This window comes from Limanda limanda, chromosome 3 (assembly GCF_963576545.1).
Source record: "Limanda limanda chromosome 3, fLimLim1.1, whole genome shotgun sequence".
NCBI classification, from domain to species: Eukaryota; Metazoa; Chordata; class Actinopteri; order Pleuronectiformes; family Pleuronectidae; genus Limanda; species Limanda limanda.
Window position 1 is genome coordinate 4346271 of NC_083638.1, and position 27170 is coordinate 4373440.

General features: G+C 43.1%; 1 protein-coding gene across 1 annotated transcript; it reads left to right on the plus strand.

The window, feature by feature from the left end:
- Nucleotides 1-27170, plus strand: LOC132998836 (mothers against decapentaplegic homolog 3; the record flags this gene model as incomplete). The annotated part of the gene is made up of 8 exons (XM_061068582.1): nt 1-362; nt 19341-19534; nt 19702-19836; nt 20867-20992; nt 21921-22133; nt 22223-22360; nt 23190-23334; nt 24374-27170. Coding segments are annotated over 8 exons (1437 nt in total), but the record flags the coding sequence as incomplete, so codon positions are not given.

A 27170-nucleotide genomic window follows, 5' to 3' on the forward strand; every position in this document is an offset into this window, starting at 1 on the left:
ACCGGCTGGAAACCAGTTCGAGCTCCGCTGCGTGGACCCGTGGGACTAGGACCCGGTACCCCCCCACCTCCTCCCCACTCCCAGCTCCCCGGTGGTTCCCGGACTTTTTACCCCCCTTGTGGACCCCCGGCGGCGGCGGGACTCGAGCCGACCCCCACCATGTCCATCCTGCCCTTCACGCCCCCGATCGTCAAGCGGCTGCTCGGGTGGAAGAAGGGCGAGCAGAACGGCCAGGAGGAGAAGTGGTGCGAGAAGGCGGTGAAGAGCCTGGTGAAGAAGCTGAAGAAGACCGGGCAGCTGGACGAGCTGGAGAGAGCCATCACCACGCAGAACCTCAACACCAAGTGCATCACCATCCCGAGGTAAGAGCAGGAGGGAGCGGGAGGGGCCAGGAGGAGACCCCCGGGAGACCCCCGGAGTCCCGGTAGACCCCCTGGAGCCCCCGGTAGACCCCCTGGAGTTCCGGTGGAGCCCCGTGGAGCTCCGGTGGACTCCGGTGGAGTTCTGGTGGAGCTCCGTGTGGTCCACCGGAGACCCCCGGAGCCCGTGGAGCCCCGGGAGTCCCCCGGTAGACCCCCTGGAGCCCCCGGAGACCACCGGAGCCCCGGGAGACCACTGGAGCCCCCGGTAGACCCCCTGGAGCCCCGGGTGACCACTGGAGCCCCGTGGAGTTCCGGTGGAGCTCCGTGTGGCCCACCGGAGACCCCCGGTGTACCCCCTGGAGTCCCCGGAGCCCGGTGGAGTTCCGGTTGAGTTCTGTGTGGCCCACCGGAGACCCCCCGGAGCCCCGGGAGACCACCGGAGCCCCGTGGATCCCGGTGGACCCCGGTGGAGCTCCGTGTGGCCCACTGGAGACCCCCGGAGCACCCGGAGTCCCCCGAGCCCAATGGAGTTCCGGTGGAGCTCCGTGTGGCCCCGTGGAGACCCCCGGTAGATCCCCTGGAGCCCCGGGAGACCACCGGAGCCCGGTGGAGTTCCGGTGGAGCTCCGTGTGGCCCACCGGAGACCCCCGGTGTCCCCCGGAGCCCCGTGTGGCCCACCGGTGTCCCGTGGAGCTCCGGTGGACCCCGTGGAGCCCCCCGGTGCTCCCCGGTGCTCCCTGGAGCCCCCCGGAGCTTCGACCTGGACCCGTCCGCCTCCATTGAACCATCAATAACACACTTGTTACGGGGATATACACTCGTCCCCGGTGCTGTTTCCTCACTGTGGCATCCTCCCTCCACTCTCACCTCCAAGTGCCCCCCCCACCACCACCACCCGGTAGCATGGTGCCGGAGCAGCAGCTTACCGAGCTAACGCTGGGTCCCGGGAGAAGCTAGCACCCCCTTCCCGAGCTGCTGTCACATCCCTTAACCCGAACCCTGACCCTGACCCGGGTCAAGTGTGTCTGGGGGGGAAACGCGACCCACGTCCCGGGATCGACCCTGAAGTTGTGTGTTGTTTTGTGTTGTTGTTGCTGAGCTGCAGCAGCACGAATGGAGAGTTATATAACTTGGCCTTAATCTAGGACAGTGTGTAGCTCGGCTGTGGTGCGTAGGCGACTCGTCTGTGGCTCTGGGTTCTGGGTCATCTGCTGTCGGTGCCTCCATGAGGGTTCCTGCACACTCTGCACAGTTATAAAGCCATGCATTACAAGATATTAAAGGGAGAGTTCACCCCAAAACAGGAAAATTCACTCATTAGCTACTCACTAGGGATGGGGGGGGGGGGAAATCGATTCAGTTACAAATCGTGATTCTTGAGAATGACGATGTAAATCGCCATGCTGCCTCCCAAATCGATTTCTAAAAAAATATTTTTTAAACATATTTATTGGTTTATACCGGGGGGATATATGGGGGGAGCAACATCACCCCATTGCATGTTGACCAGCTCTTGTTTTTGCACAAGAATCTAAACATACCCAAGAAACACTAGCTTTACATCGGCTACATGCAAACAAGAATAGCCTACTTTTTGTTTATTTCAAAGTTTATATTTTAAGTAAACTTTTATTCATTCTATTTAATTTACCTTTTATTTATTGTTTAAAAGTAGCCTAAGTGGCATACATTTCTTAATCTGTCAGTTTGTGTGCAGTTGACAGGGGCTATAAAGTATGCTAAAGTGTTGAGTAGATAATGAGTGAATTGTCATTTTTGGGTGGGTTATGGTGGACTTAAATACGAGGTATAAAATGTGTTATCATAGAGAGATGCAATTAGTAATAGTTATACTTGTTTGACAGTGAGTTGTGCTGCAGGAGGCTGTTCAATCCATTTGTTTAGTTTCAGTCAGAAACAGACCTGCAGCCAAAAGGCTCATCAGCTCCTCAGCTCTCAAACAATGGATTTAAGCCACATCATCAGACGTCTTTTAGAATTGAAAGTCCTACGTTTTGCTTGATGGACTCTTCAGAAGCCCTGCGATTCTTAGCTTCAGGAATAAGTTTTCAGGCACTTTCTTTCCCTAATAACAGGCTGTGACAGGTATGAGTCTGAGAGGGGCTGTGTCGGTCAGAAGTCTTGAAGTTTTATTGATCTCACTTTCTAAAATGTGTGCATATCATGTTAATATATGAGTTATTACTATATAGAATAGTAGTAGAAATTTAAGTTTTTTCTTATCACCGCACCCTCCATGCTTAAACAACATTACTCAATTAATTTAGTACTTTTTAACTTGGTACATTTCATCCACCCCATGAATTAGACATAAATAAGTTTGATGACTTTTAATTCAACTTTTTATACATTTTTCTAGTTAAACTGACACTTTGACTTTGATTTTGACACTAACACTTGCTGATTCCAGCTTTTCAAATATATATTTTTTATTCTCTTGTGTCATATGTGATATTAAACTGAATATTTAGGTTTTTTTTGGGGTCAAATTAAACAAAAGATCTGAATGCACCACATTGATCTGTAGAAAATCATCAAAACCCAGAAGTTAAAAGGGGAAAAACAGCCAAAGTTATCAAGATCTTAATCGATAATAAAAAACAAACACTTGCTGCAGCTTTAAATTAGTGTAGTGGACCTCTTACTGTAGTTCAAAAGAATTCAACCACCCCACAATTTACAGCCTCTAAAATGACAGCGAACTAAAACTGAACAGTTATGAAGTCGGGTTTCTTTCAGGTCATCAAAAGTATAACTTACAGAGAGAGCATGTTCACAGCTATTTTTAAGCCTCTTCTATTTCCGCTTGTTGTAGTAACAAATATAGGCCTGAAACGTTAGCGTGTGCCCACAGAATCTCCCTTGCCCGTGTGGGTAATGTGGATTTAACAGCACACAGTGTGTCAGATGTAAAACTGAACCCCACGCAGGCCACTCCCACATTCTTGATTGCCACAACTGTGCATATCTCAGCTTGCACAGACCTGGGCTTGCATTCAGAGTTAAGCCTACCCGGAAAGTTAGATAATGTCCGTCATGATCCGGGTTTCATATTTCCCACCGCTAATGCAGAGGGGAAGAGGCAGAGTGTATTAAGATGACCCCAGATCCGAGCTGGCTGTCAGTGCGGGCTAACACTGTCCCTGGAGAGCGGCTGTTTCTATTAATTCCCCTGTGTTCTGGCTCGCTGACAGCAGCTGCCTGCGTGTTCGGGCCTGTCCATGGGGAGGTCAGCTCCTATCTCTCTGACACATGAACTTCCTGATGAGGCTCATTGGATGACGGCCTGCTGTGAGGCTGAGGCCTGAAGGAGGCACACACTGGGCACTGCTCGAGTCAGGAGCTGCATCCAGGGGTGGAAAAGCATATCGTGTATCTCGCGGTGTCAATTTATGGCAGGAAACAGGTGGTTTAGTCATCGCGGCTGATTCAGATATCATATCTTAGACAGAGAAATACCAGAAGCTCATTTCGAAATCTCAAGGCCAATGTTTTTCTAGGTTTGTCAAACAAAGTTAATGAAGTTTATAGTTTCGAGACCAAAGCCACTCCTTCCTGGGACTTTGACGTCTTTATTGCATCTAAGAGGAAAACAGTGACGTGGGTTTTGGGTTAGCCAGCTGATTTAAAAGGGGTTTGTTGTACTTGATTTTAAAACATTAACATTTTAAAAACAACACGTCAATCTGGGGTTAGAAGCCATGTTATCGCAACATGGTGAATTTGGTCTGGACATTTATATTTGGGTGCGGGTTGTGAGTGGATGGATGATGTGGGCGCTGGAGCAGCTTGTGCAATGTGTATGTTCCAATGTGATCACACTGGAGATAAAGCCCACAAGCCGGGAAAACACATGAGTCACAGTCACTCAGATTTATATTCCCATTTTAGGCTGAAAACAAACAATGTTGATCGGGTCCAGCCTATCACTTGAGCAGGCCGACTGCTTCTCTTGCCTCTAGGCCACTGTGGCTCCGACAATGAGCTGTTTTTACTTTTCTAAAGAGCAGTAAAAAGAGTGAATGCTGAGGCTTCAGGTTCGACTTCAAGCCTTAGTCACTCAACAACGTGAGCAGTTGTGGTATTGACCTACCTTCCGTCGGTCTCTCTTTCTCCATGTTCCTCTCTTTAAAATCCTCTCACTCCTTTGACTGTAAACGTGGGTTAGTCACCAACATTGATGTGTAAAGTGCGTCAAACCCTGGAAGTTTACAATTTACCATTGTGTATGCTTGGGTGTGTGTGAAGTGTAGTAGCCTGCGTGGTTTGAATGTGACAGGATGACTAACAAATGTCTTTATTTGAGTTGCTTAAGACTTATGCATTCTTATGCACTTTAAACAGAAGCCAAGCCTGTCTCTGTTGAACCCGTGGGTTGCCAACTCGAGTATATAGGTGTGTGTGTGTATGTGTGTCTGTGTGTACATTGCGTGTGCAGCCTCTGCTGTTTGCTTACAGTCATTGGGTTAAACCTGTCCACTAACATCTCTTGTGTGTTGAAGTAAGTGTTTTTTTTTTTTTGCCATGGTATCGCATTGAGTATCGTGGAAATTTCATGCTGTCAATATCGACTACAAAATGTTTAGTATTGTGACATTGACTGACTGACATCTTTACGGCTGAAAGTCAACGTTAGTTTCATTTACCAATAGCCTTAACTGTTTCCTCACTGAAACCAACACGATGAAGGTTCCCCAAACATCAGGAAGTGGTTCTTTCAACCTTAAACCACAATGATAGCTCAATAATAACCATTAAACCATGACCTTTATTGAACCGATGCATTTTTGTAACTAAACTTCCTCAAAGCTAAACATAGCCAGCTCAGGACATGGGGATTTTTAAGGCCCTAACATTTCACACGCCATCCAGCTGATGAGGGTGTCAGCAGAAAAACTTTTAGGACTTTCTTTTTTAGTTTAGAAGAGGTGTTTACTATTGATCAAGCATTTACCCAACGTCCTAATGCAAGATCTGAACAGTTTTTATTTGCAATCTACACATGGTGCAACTTTGGCATATTACAAGTTTCTAAATTTGTCATTTGCTCAACATACAATATTACGTATTTTTCTTGATTTGACTGCACTGATAATACGCTGCTTTTACTTTGATATATGTGGTCAAGGCTACTAAGTGTTAGTTCTTATTCTAGTAAACGCTGACACTGTAGCTTTGTGTTATTGCAAACATGCAAAAATATTTTTTTTCATGACAAAAGTACCCTAACCAAGGATCATGCTTACTATAATTTTGGCAGACAAATGCAGTGGTTCCGTTTAGTAAATTCTATTACTTTACCGTGGAGGTCACATTAAAGTAAATGGCAGATGAGAGACTTCAGCTTAACTGCTTGATGATGATAATAATCTGATTTACCTGCCTGATAAACTCAGTCTCTCAGTCAGTAACTTTTATTGCAAGGATTCTGTTTTCCTGTTTGTAAGGACTACAGACTTTTTAGAGGACTACATAAATGGAAGTCAAACAGAAGTATAAACTCATTCGTGTTACATGTTTCTGTAGAAGTTGGAGAGTTGAAGAAAGAGCAGTAAATTAATTCTAGGAATCCAATGGCAGTTAAGTGTGGGAACACTTGTGATTTATTAGGAGGAATTATCCAAGGTGTGTGTCTGCGTGTGTGTGTGTGTGTTGTGTCTTTTCACAGAGCCTGAGGGAGAGGATTCCTCACATCAACCTATCCTTATGTACTATGGGTTTGGACCAGTGCTGAGAAGTGTTTTTGTCTTGTCTACACACATCCCTCCTGGCAGCAAGACGGCTGTCTGATTCACACTGATGCGTGTCCGGGCAGGAGGCATGAGGGAGAGAAAGCATCCCAAGCTCAGGAAAGAAAAAAAGAGATGAAACAAGACATATAATTATATTCATAAGATTGAAAAGAACTTTATCTGTGACAAATAGTATAGAGGGAGATAGGGAGGAAGAATTCAGAGGAGGAAAGAGATACCATCACAGCCCGTTTCATATAGGTGTTTTTATGCATGACAGTTCTTAACATCTTATAACATTCATGGGGGACTTATATAATGACCTAAGAGGATTTCTTAGTTTTTTTCATGGTCTTCGATTGATTAAGTCAGCCCCTGAAGATCAAGTCAAGACCACAGCTTCAGAGTTATGTGGAGTTGATGGTGATCGAAAACGGCACAAAATATGACTGACAGAGCTTAAAGTCAAAACCAATGGATTTACTTTATAGTAATCCTATGATTATTGAAATTTGTGCTAACTGTTTCACACCAAAGCATAAGCTCTGTCAGACCTGGTTTGATAAAACCGGCATCAAAAGCTCAAAACCTTCAACCTCGAGGCTGGAAAACAAACAACTGATTCTGTCGCACTGTAGAGAATCAGAATCTTGTTTGTCAAAGCCTTATTTAGTAAGTCATCGATGGAAATGCTTGGATTTAAATCAAAATCAACAAATTTTAGGCCTACATTTTTCGGCGAAATTCTTGTGTGCATGCTTGGGTTAATACCAAGTTCAGACGATGCAACACCAACGATTGCTGTGAAGCTCACACGTCACAACTTGCTGTCTTGTGATCAGGAGTCTAGCAGTTGCTTCGAGTTTATACGTTTAAATATTTCACCAGTAGGAACCTCAAACTATTCCTCTTCTGAGTTTCCGCCTCTTTATAATGCCTTCCCCCAGTCCTGCACTATAATCCGCTGTAGTTGTTGCCAATTCATCTAAATACTTAGAAATCTATTCGGAGGAGGCAATGTGTCTTTGAGCCTCTCGAATTGCATCCTTGAAAGGCGACTGCCAATCGAAATGCAGATTTGATTCCCATCTGGGTCTTTGTTTTTGTTTTTGTTTGAGTTCCCACATTTTTTGGTGAGTGGAATATTGGGCTAAGAAATGTAATGTAGGAACTTGACATAACGCTTGCAAACATTGGCCTCTTCTGCTCAATGACACAAATAAAAAAAAAAAAACGAATTACTTTGGTTCATGCTGTTGTGTTAAGAGCTCTGACAAAGCGACAGAGGCAGAATGAGAGAAACAGCGGCAGACATCAAGGAAGAACACAGAGCTGGAAATTAGCCGGGGATTCCCAGTGTTGTGTGCGGTGCTGGAGGGGAGAGACCTGTCATCACAGCGGAAGAATGTGCTTCTATGAGGGAGACCGAATGAAATAAGAGTGAAAGCAACAGTGGCGAAAAAAGTGATTGAAATTTGAGGGGATCAGAATGTAAAAGGGCAAGGCAAACCAGAAAGCCAAGGGTATTAGATGAAGGAAGCGAAGGAGACGGAATATTTGGCAAGAGGCAGCGTGGTGGATTCTCTGGCTTATCAAAGGAAGACCGCAGCTAGTGTTTTTTTTAAATTAAACAAAGACGCTTATAGCTCTTTGTTTTCCAGCTACACGACAGTTCAACATCAAAAGAAGTGTGACTGCATGAGTCTGGATGACAGACCCACACAGACATGTAAACTCAGACTGTGAAATTCCTTAATATCTGTCATTCTTGACACAAGTATTTCATTCATTATAATCTTAAAAGGCCCTTTGGTTTACTTTGTTGAAACCTACAGAAACTCTGCACCCTTGCATCATTCTCACACATATGCAACGTACAGCTCTCCTACACATTCTGTAGTTTATCAGTAGAGGTCTATCCATCCTCTTGTGTATCAGTGCACACACATTCTCTACTTGTGAATTAGCGTAGTCATGAATGCTCAGCATGAGTATGGTCCTAGGACAAAGATTGAGACATAACTTGAAACATGTACAATCCAGATGTTGGCTCAAGGAATTTCCACTTGAACAAAAGCCTGACACTTGAAGTTGATGGTAAACACTCCCATGGAAAATAATGTGTTGTTGTGATGCACAAGACGTGCAGTTCCTTCTTTGATGACAGATCACTTGTAGAAAACATTCTTTTTACATCTGTTTTGATTTTGTTGGGCTACAACTGTTCTCATGATCTATTGATTTGTTGAATATAATCTCAAGATTGTTTAGTCGATAAAGGTTCAGTGAAAAATGTGGATAAAAAGTCTTGTGTTGTCTTAACAATGGTCCATAGATCAAAGATGGACCATTTAAAACAAGACCAAATCAAAAAAAGTGTCTAACTGAATTCTCTATCGATGGACAAATAGATTGAAAGTGCAGCTCTTTATTATTTAGAAACAACCTAACACTGCCTCTCTTTTTAAACATCGCACTTGAAATAAGTGAATATCTTCAATAATATCAATTAGATGCACTTTAAAACCTTTTAAACTTAAAATGGTAAAATGATCAAATAATCACAATATTTAATATGAGAAATCACAGAACGTGAAGTATCACCTTCATTATCAATACAGGTTAAGTAGATCATTGCTGATTCTCTCCCAGACATTCTTATTCGTAAACCTTCACTTTAATTATGCTTGAGTGTGGTTACAGGTCATTTCACACAGTAACACGCCGCCACTCACTTAGCAGCTTTCACACCAGGTATCACACATGAGTCATCTGAGACAGCATTGTCCGCCAGAGACGAAACACAAGACAGGTCACAGAGAGTTTATGTGTGGTGTCTGTCTGTGTGTGGTTGGCTGCTCTGGTAACAAAAAGGAGGTTCTCTCCTTAGTTGGGTTCAGGATTTCTGTCATTGTTCCGTTTGCTTCATAGAAATAAGACACTGCCTTGAGTCCAGAGTCCAGACAGATATATGAGCATGTGTGTGTGTCGTGTTGTTTACCTTGTTGTAACAAAAGAGATGTGACCTAAACAACCTGAATGAGTTGGACCTCAGTGGCTTCAACTGTCTCCTGCTGCTGCTGGGTCACAGTAACACTCTGATATTTAGGGCCAGGACCTCATTATGCCTCATATTTTTTATCTTTCAACGCATTCTTATGTGTGTTAACGTGCTCAAAAAATGACAAAACCTTGTGTGATGTGTGAAATTCGGAAGATGTGTCAATTAGGTCAATACTCTTGGAGCCGTACCCTAAACCAACTGGAAATTCTTTATAATTTAAACAAATTACTTTCAATTTATTGAAGTTCTGGGCATTATTTGCCCTTTACATTTCTCGTACTTCGAGGAGTTTTTCAAAACTTTAGAAAATGATGAAGTATAAAAAGGATTCATTGAAAGGTATTCAATTGAAATCATCAATCAAAGTGGCATGTAGTTAAATGTGATAAACTTTAAATTAAAATGCTCTAGTTGTAAGTCACAGCAACATAATATACCAGTAAAAGGTGTGATTATCGCATTGGGGCCATCGAGACTATCATATGATTTCATGCTGTCCTACGTGTGTATGTGTGTGCATGTGTGCATGTGTGGTTAGTCAGCTCAGAGGAATGCTCTCTCTGCCTGCCGGGGCCTTGAGGAGGGCGTGGGCTGCTGTTTGGTTTGCGGCTTGCACCAGGGGTGGAGGGGGTTAGAGAGACAGCGCTGCCTCGACCTGGCCCCGGCCGGCTCCCTATCTGCGGGGGAGTGCGTGTGCACGACACAGAAACACACTCACACGCACACAGACATGTTCACCAGACAACAAACCTGCCTTTGTGCTCCAGTGGCCACTAGTGCGACTGCTGCTGCTGCTGCTGCTGCTGCTCCGGGTGCTGGACCTCAGCTGGATACATGTGGGGAAACTCAACATGAAGGAGCCGGGGTTTAAAGGGAAAGAGGGAGATTACTGTTAAGCCACGAGCACAAGTGAAAGTCTTACAATACAGAAACTGAGCAAAGAAATTGCTGAGATTGAGTAAAAGTTGTTAAAGATAAGTAGCGTCGATCACTTCATAAGGTCCAGAACTATCTAAAAGGTCTCAGCAGACCAAACCAAAGGGGCCTAAATATATAAATCCTGGTTCGAAAAAATGTTGACTTAAACATTGAGGCTTAAATTTGCTCTCTAGATGATGTCACTGCTTTTATCAGAGTAGAAGAAACTGAAACTGAAGTCAAGTGAGAATCTGCACGTACAGTGAACTTAAATGTCAAGGACGCCAAATATAGCAACACAGGAAACAAGGGATGAGTTCTGACTGCCGGTTCCATTCGGCATCTGGTTCCACTGAGGTCAAACTAGCAGATTTATCAAGCTTCCTTTTGAACCTTTAGAATGAATCCTCAGTTTTGTATCTTTGCCTCTTTCTCTGAGATTACAAGTATTGGCAAAGAAAGAAAGATGATGACTTAAAAGGCAAGTCCTTTGTTCAAATATTAATCTACTGTCCCAATATGTTAAAGTAAGAGCTTGTGTTATTTGAGAAGGAAGAGCGCTCAGCTTCCACCTGCAGCCTCTGCAGATTTTGTGGCCTGTGCAACAAGTGCCGAACATCAGCCGTGTATTCAGGTTGAGAACGCATTTACTTCTTTAATCAATCCTCACTGGCTTTTGCAGCTGCAGCGTGACTGATATCTTTTAATGAAAAGCCATTTAAAGTAGCGTGCTGACATTTGTACTAATCCTTATCTGTGTATCCTACTTATCAAATCTAAGTGCTTAATGAAGCTCAGTTGATTTTAGCTCAGTTAATCAAATCGTGCTCGACACTAAATCTTCTCTCCTCTCGTCACGTCCAGGAGGAGGATGGACTATCACTGAGTTCTTACTGCAGGAAAAAGGACTGAACTGTAGGGAAAGATCTATTGATGACTTGCATCTGGAATATCATCATTTTCTTTCTGAAAAAAAAAGAGCTAGGCTGCTCAGCTCATTGACTATTAGCAGAAAAACGAACGTTTGCCAGTCCTCTATCGTCCAGACTGTTATTGGCCGTCTAGCCTCGGCCAGGCGTCTGTCTCCTGGTGTCTTATTCCACATTAGTCCCTCCTCCGCTGGTCCCAGGACACGCCAGCGTTATGATATCACCTGTGGGACTCGCTTTTCTCTCACACTCTATTCTTGGTTTACTTCCCTCATCTCTGCAAAGCCCCACCCCCACCAGCTCCTTTCTTCGTAAGAACGTCTGATGGCTTTTCCAGAGTGAGTGGGAGGCGCGTGTGTGTGTGTGTGTGTGTGTGTGTGTGTGTGTGTGTGTGTGTGTGTGTGTATAATATGTTCCTCTGTGTGACCACTGTCAGAATGCATTTACAATTTTGTGCACTGAGAGCATTTGGTTTCTTCGATAAAGTTGATCGCAACTTACTATCTGTCCCTCATTGTCAAAGAACAATGACTAATTTCTCTGACTGCAACAAATGCTTATTTTCATTATTGATTTGTCTTTTGATTTATTTCTTGATTCTCAATTGTTTGATCTCTGAAAAGCCTTTTTTTGGTACATAACATCAGAAAGGATAAAGAAAAGAAGCGACAAACGATAGCTCTGTTTGAGCGTCTGCCCTTTTTTGGATTAGCCAAAAAAAAACCTACATTCCCATCTGGTTCTAGTAAATAATCTGATTGTTGTCATAATAACTTTTCCGGGGTTTTCTTAAATCCTGTCTCATACTATTATAAACCACAGTGCAGTGTTTTGGCATCTGATAAAACTTCGTGGATCTGTTGCTGCAGACTGACCTTCCTGGATTATTTAATTGTATCACCGGTATCCGAAATTAAAATCCCCTCCCCCCCACCGCTGCAGCCCCTTACTTTTGTTATTGATATTTTTTGGGTCTGAACACAAGGAAAATTCAGATGAATAACCAGAAAAGCACTCAGCAGAGCACATGCCTCCGTCCAAGGCCTCAACAGTCTCCTAAATTCAATCAAACTTCACCAAATTGCCCACATATCAACTCCTTAAATATTTCTGTCATCAATTTTTAAAAGCGTCTCACCAACAAACTCCAGTGGGAGAGAAAGAGAACGAAAGCTTGAGGAGAGCTTAGCAGCAGAGAGGATTCAAACTGTGGCTGTCTACATTCTGTAATTGTGTAATAGAAACAAACTCTCTTGACATCTTCGTTTTGTTGTTTTCTGTGTATGTCATACGGTATTTTTTGTTGTGGTTTTTTACATCTGTCTTCATCAACTCCTTCACTTGCTTGCAGTGAATCCTGCAGATGATCTCCTGCTGTATTCACTCATGAGCTCCTCCTGGGTTTCTGCAGACTTTATACTAGAGGGGCCAGGCGGAGAAAGTCAGCAGAAACTCAGGAGGCTCTCAATCGGACATTCGCACAAACGTCCCCCAGGAGATGTCCAGAGGATCTCCGGATTTCAGTGCATATCTGAAAGCAGCTTCTATAAATTACGTGTCTCTTCACATGTAGTAATCGGAAGACACACCAGCGCCCTGCTGCATGTCACTGGACTGCAGCCCTTGGTGCTCGCGGCTCGACAGACCTTATAAAAAGGCACAAAGGCCATTTCATCTCTCCTCTCCCACCCCCACCAGCCTCACCCCTCCGGCTCTGGGACGTGGGGATAGTGGGACAGACGGAGGAGAGGAAAGAGGGGGCTTTAAGGGAGAGGGGGGGGCCCAGTCACAGACACTCTGAGCTGCCCTGAGCTGCTAAGACAGTCTGCCGACCCTATTGTCCAGCAGCACCCTCCTTTCTTTATCCACCACCCACTTTGTCCTCCCCTGCTTTGTGCTCTCTGGACAGACGGCCCCTGCCTAGTCGTATTTGCACTTATTATCATTTTTTAATTACATGAGTGCGAGCTTCTGAAATGATCATATATTACAGCCTGATGACCAACACCTGGAGGACAAAACAAATAGACTCTCAAAGGCATTTAGTGACCAATTTTTGGTGATCGTAGACTTTCATTCGAGTCCAAAGCTTGGCAGAGAGATGTAAAAGGTCTCAGTCCGCCAGTGTGTGTTTGTGTGTGTGTGTGTGTGTGTGTGTGTTCTTAGACCATAGCCAGCCTGAACACACACAGTGTGTATAGTTTGTGTCTCTGAGCGTAGCTGGGCATGCCTCGGTGTTTGTTTTGCCCCCCCCTCCCCTCCCCAGCTCAGTAAAGCTCAATCTGCTCCGTCTCAGTCTGTTTTCTGAGTCAGCCACACACACACATGTCTAAAAAACTGCTCTTCTTCACAATCACTCACTTCTGCACTTACTCCTCCATATCCTCATGCAGTTGATAAAGAAATGTGTGAGTCCCTTTGACGGATGGTGACTTTATCTCACTACAGCACATACCTGTGTCTGTGTGCGTGTAAATGCACAGATTGCACTCGCTGCCTTTCACACAAGCAGACAGGCTGGTTCGGGCTCAAAGGTCAGGTTCAGCCTCGGCTTCAGGTCACAGCACACAATGATGTCGACACAATTTCCCCCGTGGCAAAAGAAAATCCATACCAATTTGTCCCTTTCATTCTTGCAGATCAATTTCACTCCCTGACCGTTTGTTGATGGAGTAATGTCAGCACTTTGTCTCTTGTACTAAATCAGAAAGGGAATTGAGATGAGCCGAAGATAAACAGTCTCACGCGAGTCTTAATTATTGTCTTTACACATGTCAGTCAAATCTGTGAGAGACAGGAAAAGGGAAGTGGGGATATTCTCGAGGGGGCAGTTTATCTTGATTTGTCAAAAAAACACTAAAAAGTACCTATTTCGATATTTGATTAATCATTAAGTCCCTGTACAATAAAAATAAAGGTTACACATCAGCACCAGTGTTACTCATAACATTAACACTGGCCCTAATCAGTCCCCCTGTCCTAGGAATTGAATTCATTATTTACATCCGTGCTTTTGATCAGTCAAAATATGAAATTTACCATATCCATGACATCATTGTATTTATATTCTGCGTCGTGTCAGCTGGTTTCAACCTCTTATCTGTTTCCACTGTTGGCTCGATTGGACATTACACTGACTTTGCACTATAGGCAGGCAGCAGCGCAAGGTCTTTAAAGATCTGGTTCCGCCGATTCAGACATCAATACTCAAGCTATTGACCCTTTTCACAATAAGACATTACTTTGATTGTGATGTTTTCGTGAGGAGCCAGTTAGAATAATCCATTAACACGTCACAGAAATTACTGACTCATTACGCCCGCTACACCGTAATGTCCAAGGTTATTCCGCCCGTTTTAAAACCTCAAACTCAAACAGTTTAATGTCCGATTCCACTGTAAACAACTTTGGGTGATTTCAGTCTAATTTTGCAATAGCTACAGCTCCTCCTCCACAACCCTTGTTGGCACTGAGGGCATGTGCCTGGAAGCGTTTGGTAACTGCCATATGTCGATGTTGCAAAATGCTATGAATACTCCAGCAGGACATGATAATGTGACTAAGATGTTGACATAATTCAGCTGAGGTCAGAATACACCACTTGTCTTGATATTAATATTGATATTCCGAGTATGACCTTATACTTTATACCTTGTGGTTGTAGTTAACAGTTTTCTGACATTTCATAGACAAAACAACTAGATGGGTCAACTAATGGATTCCTCTGTTATTAAAATAGTTCTTTTTTGCAGCCTTCACACCATAACAACACTGGATATGGTCTTATATGAGCAAAAAACTAAATGATCATTGGTCAGCACCTAATTTCTCAGTGTGTAAATAAAACCCCAGTGTGTTGACCAGTTTCTGGGGCCGTAGGGAGAGGCTGAAGTCTGAAAAGTGCTGGCCTGGGTTCATGGATTTCTGGAAGCTGCTGGATCCAACCCATGTCCATCAAATCTTCAGTCTAGCGCCCACGCAAATACACACACACACACACACACATACAGAGGAGCCCAGCAGGGAATTTGGGGTCATAGTCCCCCCCCCCCCTCTGCTACATAGCTGAAGGACTCTGAGCTGCGTGTCATGTTAAAGTGTTTTGCAGAATGTGAGCTTGGCTGTTTAGACAGGGCTACTGGCTCTTCCTCCGAACAACAGGCTGAGGCTTGGTGGTGGCACAGGAGTGGTTTTTACTGTTTCTCATCAAAGTCTCATTCCAGCATGCCGTCATAAATCTCCTCAATAAAGTGAGTCACACTCGCTCAGATTGAGAAAGTGTGTTTGTGCCCGGACCTGTCCATGTGTTTCATGTGCAGGTTTGAACTGTTGCTGTGGGGTTTTCTTTACTTTATATCTGTAGATAAACAGCAGTGGGGGAAGAAGTATTTGGGTTCTTTGACACTATACATATTTTACTACCTTTTAAATAGCAGTTTCAAAATTAGTTTAATGGTTTGCTGACTTGGAAAAACACTTCTTCTTCTTCTTCTTTCTCTATGTAACTTAAGTGAGTAGGTACGATCTCCTGTGTGTGTGGAGATGAATGATTGTCATGGTTTAAATTGCCATAATCAGGCCCAGCAAGTTAAAGAGCAATGCTGAACTTTGGATCTGTTAAAAAGACTTAAAAACCCAGCGTTTATCTCCAATATTCAGCCAGTAAACTTTTAAAATATGAAGAAGATAGATCGATGGATACTTTATTAATCACGAGGGAAATTTAGAAGAATGTGTTTTTGTTACAGCAGGAGTTCTCCTGGTTCGGGAAGCTGGGGATCATGGGTCATATCCACCAGGGAGTTGTTGCTCAGTAAAAGTTACGTAGTGTTGCTTTAAGTTGAAGAGGAAATCTCTTTATCTAAATATTTTTGACTAAAACCTTATCTCCTTGATTCAAAGCAGAGTCTCTAAAGCAAAAATACTCATTATGCAACGCAGCTTCTTGAAAAGTCTCTTATTATAGTATATTTTAGTTTTTTAGTTTTTAGCTGGAGTAAGAGCAGTTTAATGTTGTCATTCATCAATATGATGGAGATAGTTTTTTACTCAATATGCTAGTTGGCAGATAAGCACTGCCTGAAATGTGTTGAAATCACACGTGTTGAAATGTGACAGCTGGGGCTCAGATGGAAGGTTGGAGATTACAGTTGTGCGTGTGTTGGCTTGGCATGTGTGTTTCACTGAATACAGTACAGTAAAGTTCAGAATGATATACAGACACAAGTTGTGTGTGTAATGTGTTGTGTGTGTGCACCTAAATTTCCTCCTGAGACATTAGACTCCGTGCACACAAATCAACAGGATTTTAGACACTATTACCTTGACACAACAAATAACAACAAATGTAGGACATAGTGCAGTTCAGCTTCTCATGCCTTTGTTATTGTGATTCATTCCAAGCTATAACTGTAACCCTTTAAAACCACTGACTGGAAGGGGCTTCACAGAGACAAGGACATTAAGTAGGACACCAAGCAGCCAGTAATGCCACCGCAGTTTGTGCACGTCTGTCTCAGCCCACTCAGAGTCTGGTCCCTCCAAACTCCCACTCGGCAGCAGCAGGGAGCAAACACACATACCACTGACATCAGATCAGCCCAGTCTGACCAGTTTACCCATCTACAGCCATCCACAGAAGTTGTTCTTGCTTTTTCTGTTTTAAAGTGGGAAGTGCAACCACAAACACACTGAATCAAATTCAACTTCTTTGAACCTTTTATTGCCCATTTTTTGTGGATGAAGTCAGTGCAGTTTTATTCCAGTTTGCTCATTTCAATCTGTAATTAAGTAAATATCTTGTTTCCTTTGGCCAGTGTCGTCGACATGTGGTCACGGTTCCTCTTTGCAAATGCGTTTTTCATGTGTTTCCCTCGTGACGTTTGGATATTTCCCCATGATTTGCTGTTACAGCTGCGTACTTGATGGTGATTTAGGTATTTAAAAGCTTTTTATATGTATTTTTTTTATGTTTGTTTTATTATGCCCGGTCCTTGAAACTTGAAGTTAAAGTTACTATGGTATGAAAAGGCCAGAATTTGCTCCTGCACTAGTGAAAAATTGCTTAATGATGCAATGCTGTGATGGGAAACAGCCACAATAAATCATGACTTGATTCACGTGAAACACAGGAAAAGTGTAATAGAAAAGAGGAACAGTTCCCACAAGTAGCTCCTTACCAACACTTACAGGAAGATTCGAATGTAAAGCCTATCAGCACCTCAGGCTGTAGTGGGAGGGTTTTGACAATGTTGTTGCACACTGGAGATAAGTTCCAGTGTGTTTGTCTGTGTGAGGATCCAGGTTGTACACATGGAAGTGGATGATGATCCAAAAGCCAGAGGTTAGCAGCTGTTAGTGAGTTTTTTGGACCAGTGGAAAAGGGGCTAAGGTTAATGGACGGGACATGGGCCAAACTATTAAGTCAAGAAACATGTCAATAAAATGTTTTCTCAAATATAGTGTCCATCATTTCAGATAGTTCTTATCACGCTGATGTTTGTACAAGTGTTTATATTTTTTGCTTGTTTTAATTTGTCCTTTGACATCTTAAAAATGGAATTAAACATCTTGATTGACATCTGAGACTAACTCACGATTGGTCCAGAGGAAGAGGAGACGTGTCATCCATCCTTCTATACAGGCTATGCCCCCCTACCTATAATTCAGAACAATCTTTAACAGAGACATTTCAGTGCACCCTGTCAAGATTTAAGATTCAAGATTCAAGATTTTTATTGTCAAATGAACAGAGATAACATGAAGTAGTCACTTTCAATGAAATGCTTGGGTCACACACTCTCTTTAAGCAATGCTCAGTAATTTCAACCCCAAAAAATAAAATAAAAATAGAAATAGTATAAAATATAATAAAAAAGAATAAAATAGAATAACAATGAAATAGAATATCAACAATTTAAAATAGAAAATAAAATATATACATCTAAATATATATCTTTACAGGTGAATGTTCAATTTGTGCAGTAGTGCAAATATTCAAATGTGCTTATTATGGTGCTGGTCACTTAACAACACAGGTGTCACAACGAGAGAGACGCCATTTGTGTTGTTATTGTGACATTTGTGAAGATAACCAGCTCTTTTATGTGTTATTGATTGACAAACTTGTTTCATGGTTGTGGGCAGCGCTGCTATTGAGTTTAAATAGTTTGACCATTGGGTCCAGGTTCAGTTGGACTTCATTTCATCAACTCACTCAGTTGCAGTCTTTAGGGGTTCGTGTTTGTTTGGATTCTGATCTTCAGCAGCTTGCTTCTTCAGCTGTGTGCCCCTGGATGCTTGTCTCCACATAAAGCGCACACTAACATACACACTCCCCAGCCTCTATTAAAGCAAAGTGTTGGTGAATGAAAGCTTTTGCCATAAAACATGAAAACACCATAGTGGTTGACCCAGATGTGTCACTACTGAGCTCTGAGTGGTTGGTCAGGACACAGCCTTGTTTTTATTCGGGGCTGATATTTGTCCTTGCGGAGGGCTTTAGCTTAAGCCTGTGACCCTTACTCTGTATTTGTGTGAGAGTGAGTGGGTGAGAGTGAGTGGGTGAGAGAGAGAGAGAGATAGAAGGGACATATGTGGCCCCAGTCTCTTACGTAAGATGATGATGAGGTTAGTATTTTCTTTCATGGGTCATTGTGCTCAGAGATTAAAGGCTACAACCCCATTATGTCAATCTGAGCGTCAAACTCCTGCTCATTAATATCTGCCGGGCCTAAATCATCATCCTGCCCATAGTGTTGTGTATCAGATCCGTGCAGATGTTACACAACACAATGAAGTTCACCTCACACACACGCTGTAATCTCATTGTTTATTATTAGACATCAGCTCATAACCAGTGCACCCACAGCTGGATCCCTCGTCAGGAGCAGGAAGTGAAGTGCAAGAGTTAAGTTTGGTTGATTCCAATATGAAGAATGAATTAAAACTAAATTCAACGCACTGTGGAAATGTCTCCATGGAGTTTTACCAACATTTGATCCTGGAGCTTCATCAGGTTTCCCAATATGAAACAACACATAAAAGGGGAATCAACTCTAAAAGGCCTGAGACAATCATCACATCCATAACAGCTAACGTCCTTAAAATGAGGCAAATAAAATGGAAAAAAATCTAAGTTTCTTTTATATTTGAATGACAAAGGAGAAAAGGAACACAGATCAGACATTAACTGAACTCAAACAGGTTATATTGTCATTATCATTTCATAATGTCATCAGAAAATGTATCTTTAAACAAAGAGTTGCACGTTATTAACAGACCTCTCTTCTTCTCCCTCTCCTCCTGTCTGCAGGTCTCTGGATGGCCGCCTGCAGGTTTCCCACAGGAAAGGTTTGCCCCACGTCATCTACTGCCGTCTGTGGCGCTGGCCCGACCTGCAGTCGCACCATGAGCTGCGGGCGGTGGAGTTGTGCGAGTACGCCTTCCACACAAAGAAGGATGAAGTGTGCGTCAACCCGTACCACTACCAGAGAGTGGAGACACCAGGTAGGACAGCTCGCGGCTCCTTTGTCTCCTCTGCAGAAGCCATCGTGCTTCTTTTATTGTTTTATTGTGTAATATTATTGTGTTATCCAGACATGTTGCCAATCACTCTTGGTATGCTTTGTGTGTGTGTGTGTGTGTGACTGTCTGTTTCTATGTCTATTGGACAGTGCTACCACCTGTGCTGGTGCCCAGACACACAGAAATCCCCAGTGAGTTCCCGCCGCTGGATGACTACAGCCATTCAATCCCCGAAAACACCAACTTCCCGGCTGGAATCGAGCCCCAGAGCAACTACATACCAGGTACCAGAAAGCCTCCTAACACCATTCACACCCAGGGCTCTATCTGAGAAGCACATGGTCTGAAGCGCATGGTGCAAGTGCATCTAGGGCCGACCCAAATCCACTTCAGCTAGTTGGCAGAACAAGTGTTTGCTGTGCCAAGTGTTACAGGCACTAAACCAATCAGAGCTTCATCTGCCTTTCCCTTTAAACTCCAGGTGCTCTTTACCAAAATCGCCATTATAACGATGGATATTAGGTAGTGAGAGAGAGAGCGTTTCTCTTCAGAGGAAACAATTTCTCTTTGCTCACAGTCGTTGTTCAGATTGTTCGATTATTTGATTTTGGATCATCCACTTCCAGGTTCCTGATAGTCGTCCTGGACTTTAGTGCACGAGTTGAGAACTGACAAACAAATGTAAAATAGATTTACATTTTTCTCACTTCATGACTGGACACTGGGATAAACTCCCTGTTTCACTCAGTTATAAAAAGTTGACCAAATTATCTTTTATATTCTTCCTGCTGTTAAGAAACAAATCAATTGAAAATTATATAAATGTATGACACAAAATCCTACGTCAAATATGTTTATCTCAGATTCTGAGGGACTCCTGATTACATCACCATGGCTGTGCATTGTTTTTGTTTTTTTTTAACAATATTTTTTATTGAAGTTTCAAGTGCATATCAAACTTTATGCAGAATTTACGAACATTTTCATTTACATCCCCTCGAACAGCCACTCATTCACACAGATATAGAAAAAATAAAATGGACAATGACAACAGACATCAAACTAATGGAGTAAAAAATAAAATAAATAAATAAATAAAAATAAAAATAAGAAAAAAAAGGCAGGATCATTTCACAACCTGTTGTTCAGTCAGTGTTATCCGTTTCATTGGTCAAAAATGACATAAATGATTCCCAAATACAAGCAAAGTCCTCCTGTTTGCTGTGCATTGTTAATAATGATTCATTCATGTAAATGTCAATGTGTAAATGCAACACAAATGTAATGAATTGTCTGTGTGATTGTGCGTCTCAGAAACGCCGCCACCGGGCTACCTCAGCGAGGATGGCGAGACCAGCGATCACCAGATGACCCACAGCATGGACACAAGCTCCCCGAACCTGTCACCTAACCCTGTTTCACCCACACACAACAGCTTAGGTAAGGGGTGTGTGTGTGTGTGTCTGTGTGCGTCATTCTGTGTTTGTGTACTTTTCTGTCTGCCTGCGTCAACATACAGACAAATGATTCAATGCCCGGTGGGAATTCTGTTGGATTCAACTCTCTCATTTCTGAGAGAGGACTCCAGGTGATGAAAGAAGCCTTTGTCTTCCTGGCTCCACGTGAGCAGCCGAACAGGCCGAGGCTCCGTCCGGCCAACACTAACATCCAGGACAATATACTACACTTTTTTTCTTCTTCTATCAGGATGAGGAAAAGAAACACCAGGGGGGTTTGGCTTGAAGGCTCCTGGTGAAATAACAAAATCACACCAGTTTCATTTGGCAGTTCAGCTTCGCTCCGAGCTTCAAAGGCCAAGGACGAAAAATGTTAAAGCTGTTAGAGAGTGGCCACGATGAGGAGGGGGGGGAAAAAGAGCAAATTACCAGAACCAGTGGAAGTTACTGAAAACCATCAGGGATAAGTCTGTAATTTGACCATCTTGGCTCCATTGTCCCTTCATTGAGGGCTGAGTTTCCACATTTTATCGGGTAGGAGCTTCTGGGAAACGGCGAATGGGTTTGACATTCTGTGATGCAAGGCCCGGGCCGAATGTTTTCTTTGGTGGCGCTTCCTTCCCCCTCTACCTCAGCCCCCCTCTTCTCCCCACAGCTCACTCATTCTGCCTCCTCCTGTTCCTTTCTGCTCTTCACTTTCCATTTTGTCTCCCAGCTCCTTCGTTTTATAGACATTACTATTTTGCTCCCGTTACCAAAAACGTTTCTTTCTGCCTGTTTTATTTCAACCACTTCCTTCTCTAATTGATCTGCACATTTCAGCCGTCCAGTGCTTCTTTCCCTCTGTTTCTCCTCTGTTCCCTCTACATTTGGTTTTAATGAAAGCTTCTCTCTCTGTGTTTCCTTGTCAGACTTTCAGCCGGTGACTTACTGTGAGCCGGCCTTCTGGTGCTCTATCTCCTACTACGAGCTGAACCAGCGAGTAGGAGAGACCTTCCACGCCTCCCAGCCGTCGCTGACCGTGGACGGCTTCACGGACCCGTCCAACTCGGAGCGCTTCTGCCTGGGCCTGTTGTCCAACGTCAACCGCAACGCGTCCGTGGAGTTAACACGCAGACACATCGGTACAGCTCCACTCAGATACTCACTATTCATCACCACACTGTGCTTCTTTACCCATGTTTAGCTGATTGTTTTTTATGTTTTCTTCAAGGCCGGGGGGTGCGGCTGTATTACATCGGAGGAGAGGTCTTCGCCGAGTGTCTCAGCGACAGCGCCATCTTTGTCCAGAGTCCCAACTGTAACCAGCGCTACGGCTGGCACCCGGCCACGGTCTGCAAGATCCCTCCAGGTGTGTGTGGAGCTGACAGAGAGGGACAGTGAAAAGTCAGGGACACAGAGATGCACACATGGAGACAGTGGAGACATTAGAGGACTTATAGTCCAGGCAAAGTAGCGTTTTACGACCGACTAATTGTAAAATAATTTTTTTCAGCATAGATCATTTGTATGAGGTGTCCAGAACAACATACTAAAAGTCCTAAGAAATCCTAGTTGAGGAAATATGTTTAATTCTCATCAATGTGCCAATAAGGCCCGGCAACAATACACCCCAAAAAGACCATTTTTTTCCTTTACTCCTATCAAAATAAAACTTTACACAATGAAAGTAACCATGAAACGTAACATTTTTTGTATTACAAGTTTCTTTTGAAATGAATTTGACAAGCACATGAGCTCCACACTTATTGAATATGTCCTAATTTGCATAGGCAAACACCATTCATATGTAAGAAACTTGTAATACAAAAAATGTTACGTTTCATGGCTACTTTCATTGTGTAAAGTTTCATTTTGATAGGAGTAAAGGAAAAAAATAGTCTTTTTGGGGTGTATTGTTGCCTTATATGCACACATTGATGAGAATTAATCATATTTCCTCAACTAGGATTTCTTAGGACTTTTAGTATGTTGTTCTGGACACCTCATAGAAATAATCTATGCTGAAAAAAATTCTTTTACAATTACTTCTATTTTTGGCTCCAAAATGGGCTACTTTGCCTGGACCATTAGTTTGCCAAATCTAAATGAAATGGATGATAGAGAACCAGTTAACACTCCTAAATTATTTGTGAAGGTCAAAAGAACTTTGAAAGTGAAGTGTTGATTCTTTCCTCCAGGATGCAACCTGAAGATCTTCAACAACCAGGAGTTCGCTGCCCTCCTGGCCCAGTCGGTCAACCAGGGCTTCGAGGCGGTGTACCAGCTCACCAGGATGTGCACCATCCGCATGAGCTTTGTGAAGGGCTGGGGAGCCGAGTACAGGTGAGCTGCAGCTTTGGGTTAATGACAAACGCTCCTTCTCCTGAACGTAAACCTCGACCGCTTCAGAGCCCGACTGCTTAACAGAAGATAAAACTCCGAACCAACTCGTCAGCAGCTCTGTGCAAACATCGAGCCCGTATGTAAACACAGACAATAGAAACAAACAGACAGAGTGAATCACATCCCGCCATCCAGCCGCCCCCCCGCTCAGGCATCTGCTCACACTCTGGTGAATCCGGTGTGTGACGTCGCCCGGGCCCTCATCAGTCGGAACAGGCCCCAGCTGGCACGCCAGACTATTTTTAAACAAACACACATGGGCGGTGTCAAAAAGGAGATGTCAGACTTTCCCTCTTCCATCCCCACCCGATTTTTTTCCACCCAGTCTGACTCACTGATAGTAAGAAAGGAGGAGACGGAATGAAGGAGGGCAGACGATTGGATGGAAGTTGGCTGCGCTCACCAGGTTTCCACGGGGGGAGAAACCTTTGTGCACAGCAGCTCTGTCCAGACCCAACGCTGACATGTGGATACACTTAAAAACAGGATTCAGGTTACTGGACCAGCCCTCCCTCTTCTCTCCCTCCACCCCCACCACCGCCTTTTCTCTCCCTGTTGTTTTTCCCTTTCACCTCTTTGATTCATAAAAAACTGATTCATCAAATTCATTCCGACAAACACTTTCATGATGAATCACTCGATGTAAACCAGAGGGAAATCCTGCAGCTCCGATTTCTACATGAATCATGGATTAGATCCCCAGTCGAGAGAAAAGATGACACAAGTACAGGAGAGAGGGTCGGATGGTTTTTCAGTTCACTTCCCTCTCGGCTCATTTTGAAGTGTCACTAACTGATCAGCATTCATCCTGTTTATCGTGCACTTTCTTTTTTCTTTCCTGAAGCCGGCCTCTCGTGTCTGTGCGTTTGCTGAAACGTCTTTTTTTGAAGTTAACTCACCCGTCCTCTGTCCTCTAAACAACTTTCTCTGTCTCTCTTCTTAACATCTGCCTCTGCTCTCCCCCCGGTGTCTCTCCCAGGCGACAGACGGTGACCAGCACCCCCTGCTGGATCGAGCTGCACCTGAACGGCCCCCTGCAGTGGCTGGACAAGGTGCTCACACAAATGGGCTCCCCGAGCATCCGCTGCTCCAGCGTCTCCTAGGGAAGCCCTTCATCCGCCCGACTAAAAACACACAGAGACTCCATGCAGAACAGAACGGCTACACAAGTACGGAAAGACAGCGAGCCCGCCCCCCCACCCCCTCGACCTGGAACGCAGTCCTCCCCCCCCCCACCAGCTGTCGGTAGCACTTTTTATAAACATGACGTTTGTGGCGAATGGGGACAAGTGCATTAAAGCAGAACCATGTTAGTATGATCTCTACATTTTGTCCAGAATTAATATTTGTCTGCAGCAATGTGAGGAGGGTTTGATATGTTTCAATTAAGAGATTCTTCTTATTTTCTTTGCTCTTTTCATTCTCTTGATTTTTTTATGTTCTACATGTGTACAGATGTTAAAAAGTGAACCGTGGATTTAAAAAAAAAAGATTTTAATTATTGTTAAGCATTAATAACAACTTTGTAAAGCATGTGTAAGATCATGTTAAATACATCTCACTTGACTGTGTTCCTGTATTTGGGCATTGGATCCTGTGCTAAGATGATGGAATAATGGAGCCATCATTTTGAACCACTGTGTGAAGGACTGTACTGTAAAGCCTATTTCACATGACTGTGGGTTTCTGAGGTCGAACGTAACAGTTTCAGACAGAAACAAATGAGAAAGCAAAAAACATCTGTCAAAGTTTGAATCAAACTTTTACCCTCTGATCGCTGCAAAAAGAAATCATCTCAACGGAGCAGTAGGGTCACGATAAGGAGAAAAAAATATCTGAGATTACAAGAATAAAGAGGTAAATTTAGAGATGGAATAAGGAACATCTTGTTAAGTTATGCTGTTGTTTAGATTTCAAAAACACAGTTATCTTAAGGTACATTAGTATCATGACTAATATTGAACAAGGAACTGTGTTCTGAAGAAAGAACCATACGAACATAGAGGAAGTTGCCTCTTGTGGCAAAGGAAATGTTTGGTTGACTCTGAGGTTGTTGTTCTTACATCTGCTTGATATTCAAAGGGTCGTGGTTATAACCAATTCAAACGTGGAACTCTTTCTTATCGATTCTGTCTTTATTCTTGAAATCTCAGGTTTATTTTTGCCTCCAGTTTGTCACGAACACTCTGTCGTCATTCACTAATTTGAACCGTGGGCCAAATTCTTCTGACGGAGCCGTGTGAGGCTTCAGGAAACAGCAGAGCACGAGTTAACCCTTTAAATATGAGTATTTAAAGACAATGCTATACGTAAAAATGTCACCAGGAGGATGATGCACTTTTGTAATACGTGAATATTACGTTCACTCATTCACAGTTGTATTTTGTTGTGACATGGAATATTGCCTGCATTTATTTCAGGAAGTTTTGCCAATTTACAAAATTCATTTGCAGCATTGTATTTCGAGTAGTTTCATACATAATAGGCTTTTACACAACCCTTGAAAACATCTCGGAAACTCTACAACTTCGTAAAGTTGTAGTTAAATGACAAATTGAACACACAAAAAGAAAAAGAATACTTATGTCAGGGAGGAGTTCTCTGCAGCAGGTGTGTAAAGACGGCAGGAAGATGACTTCACGTTTTGAGCTCTCAGCAGTCCATGACATGGGTTTTTATTTTTGTATTATCAGTAATATTGACTCTTTCACTCAGGATCGTTACAGCAAGAGTTCCGTACAGACAGCAGATGCACGTCGCTCCCAGCTCTTCTTCATGAGGTGAAAACATGCTGAAGATTTACTCTGTTCAAATGTTTTTTTGCATGACGTGACAGAACATGTGTGACATGTAACAGAAAACCTGTGAAGACAAAAAGCAGATTCAGCACAAAGCACAAAGGGAAACGTTTAGATAGACGGCGGCGTGTTAATAACATGACCCTGTTGTTTTAGGTCTGTGTACATGTAGGACTTACATGTGTTATTATGTGACCTTCATAATGTTGATGGTTTTGGAAGCCGGGGGAACAAAAAAACAAAATAAGCAAAAAAATGCTGGAGAGAAAAAGCATGTTCGTAAGCTTTTGTCCCGTTTCCTCTCAGCCACCCACTGTGGTGGAAGTGGATCAATTTCCTTCTGGTTCCATAACACGAGACAAAGACTCAGTGGGTGAACACAGGACAATATATTGAATCTTTTTATAGTACTTATTTACATGAACCCAGCGTTTGATGTTAATGCCAGCCCAGTGGTGCTAATCTTTAACATCGTTGGGACTCCAGAGAACAGCAAAAGCCGTGAGATTCGACTTGAGAGCTGGCCTGGACGCTGATGAGGACTCGTGAAGCTTGGAACTGTAACGTCAGGTTGTTTCAGAAACAGTAGCATCTACCGATCTGAGACAAGTCGGCTCTGTGTAGAGCTTTTAGTGTCCTCGAACACAGCGGCCCTGATCCTAATGGGCTCTTAAACCCCAGAGTCGATGTAATTACCCGGTAGGGAATATTTTTGCAAGCAGATTTGTCATTTTTATACACTCTTCAACTTATAGTGCTTGTGTTTTATCCCCTTGTCAAAATTGTTTCACTGTAATCGTTAATAATAGTCGTGATTTATGCTATTTTTGTTTCTTTTCTTTTTTTTTTGCTTGTTAGATGTCTTGTATAAAAATTATACCCTCTATTTTTCTCTGCCTATGAAAAGTTGATGTGATGCTTTATATTTTTGTTTATTTTTTTTTGGTAAATGAATAAAATATATATCTTGTGGTGACA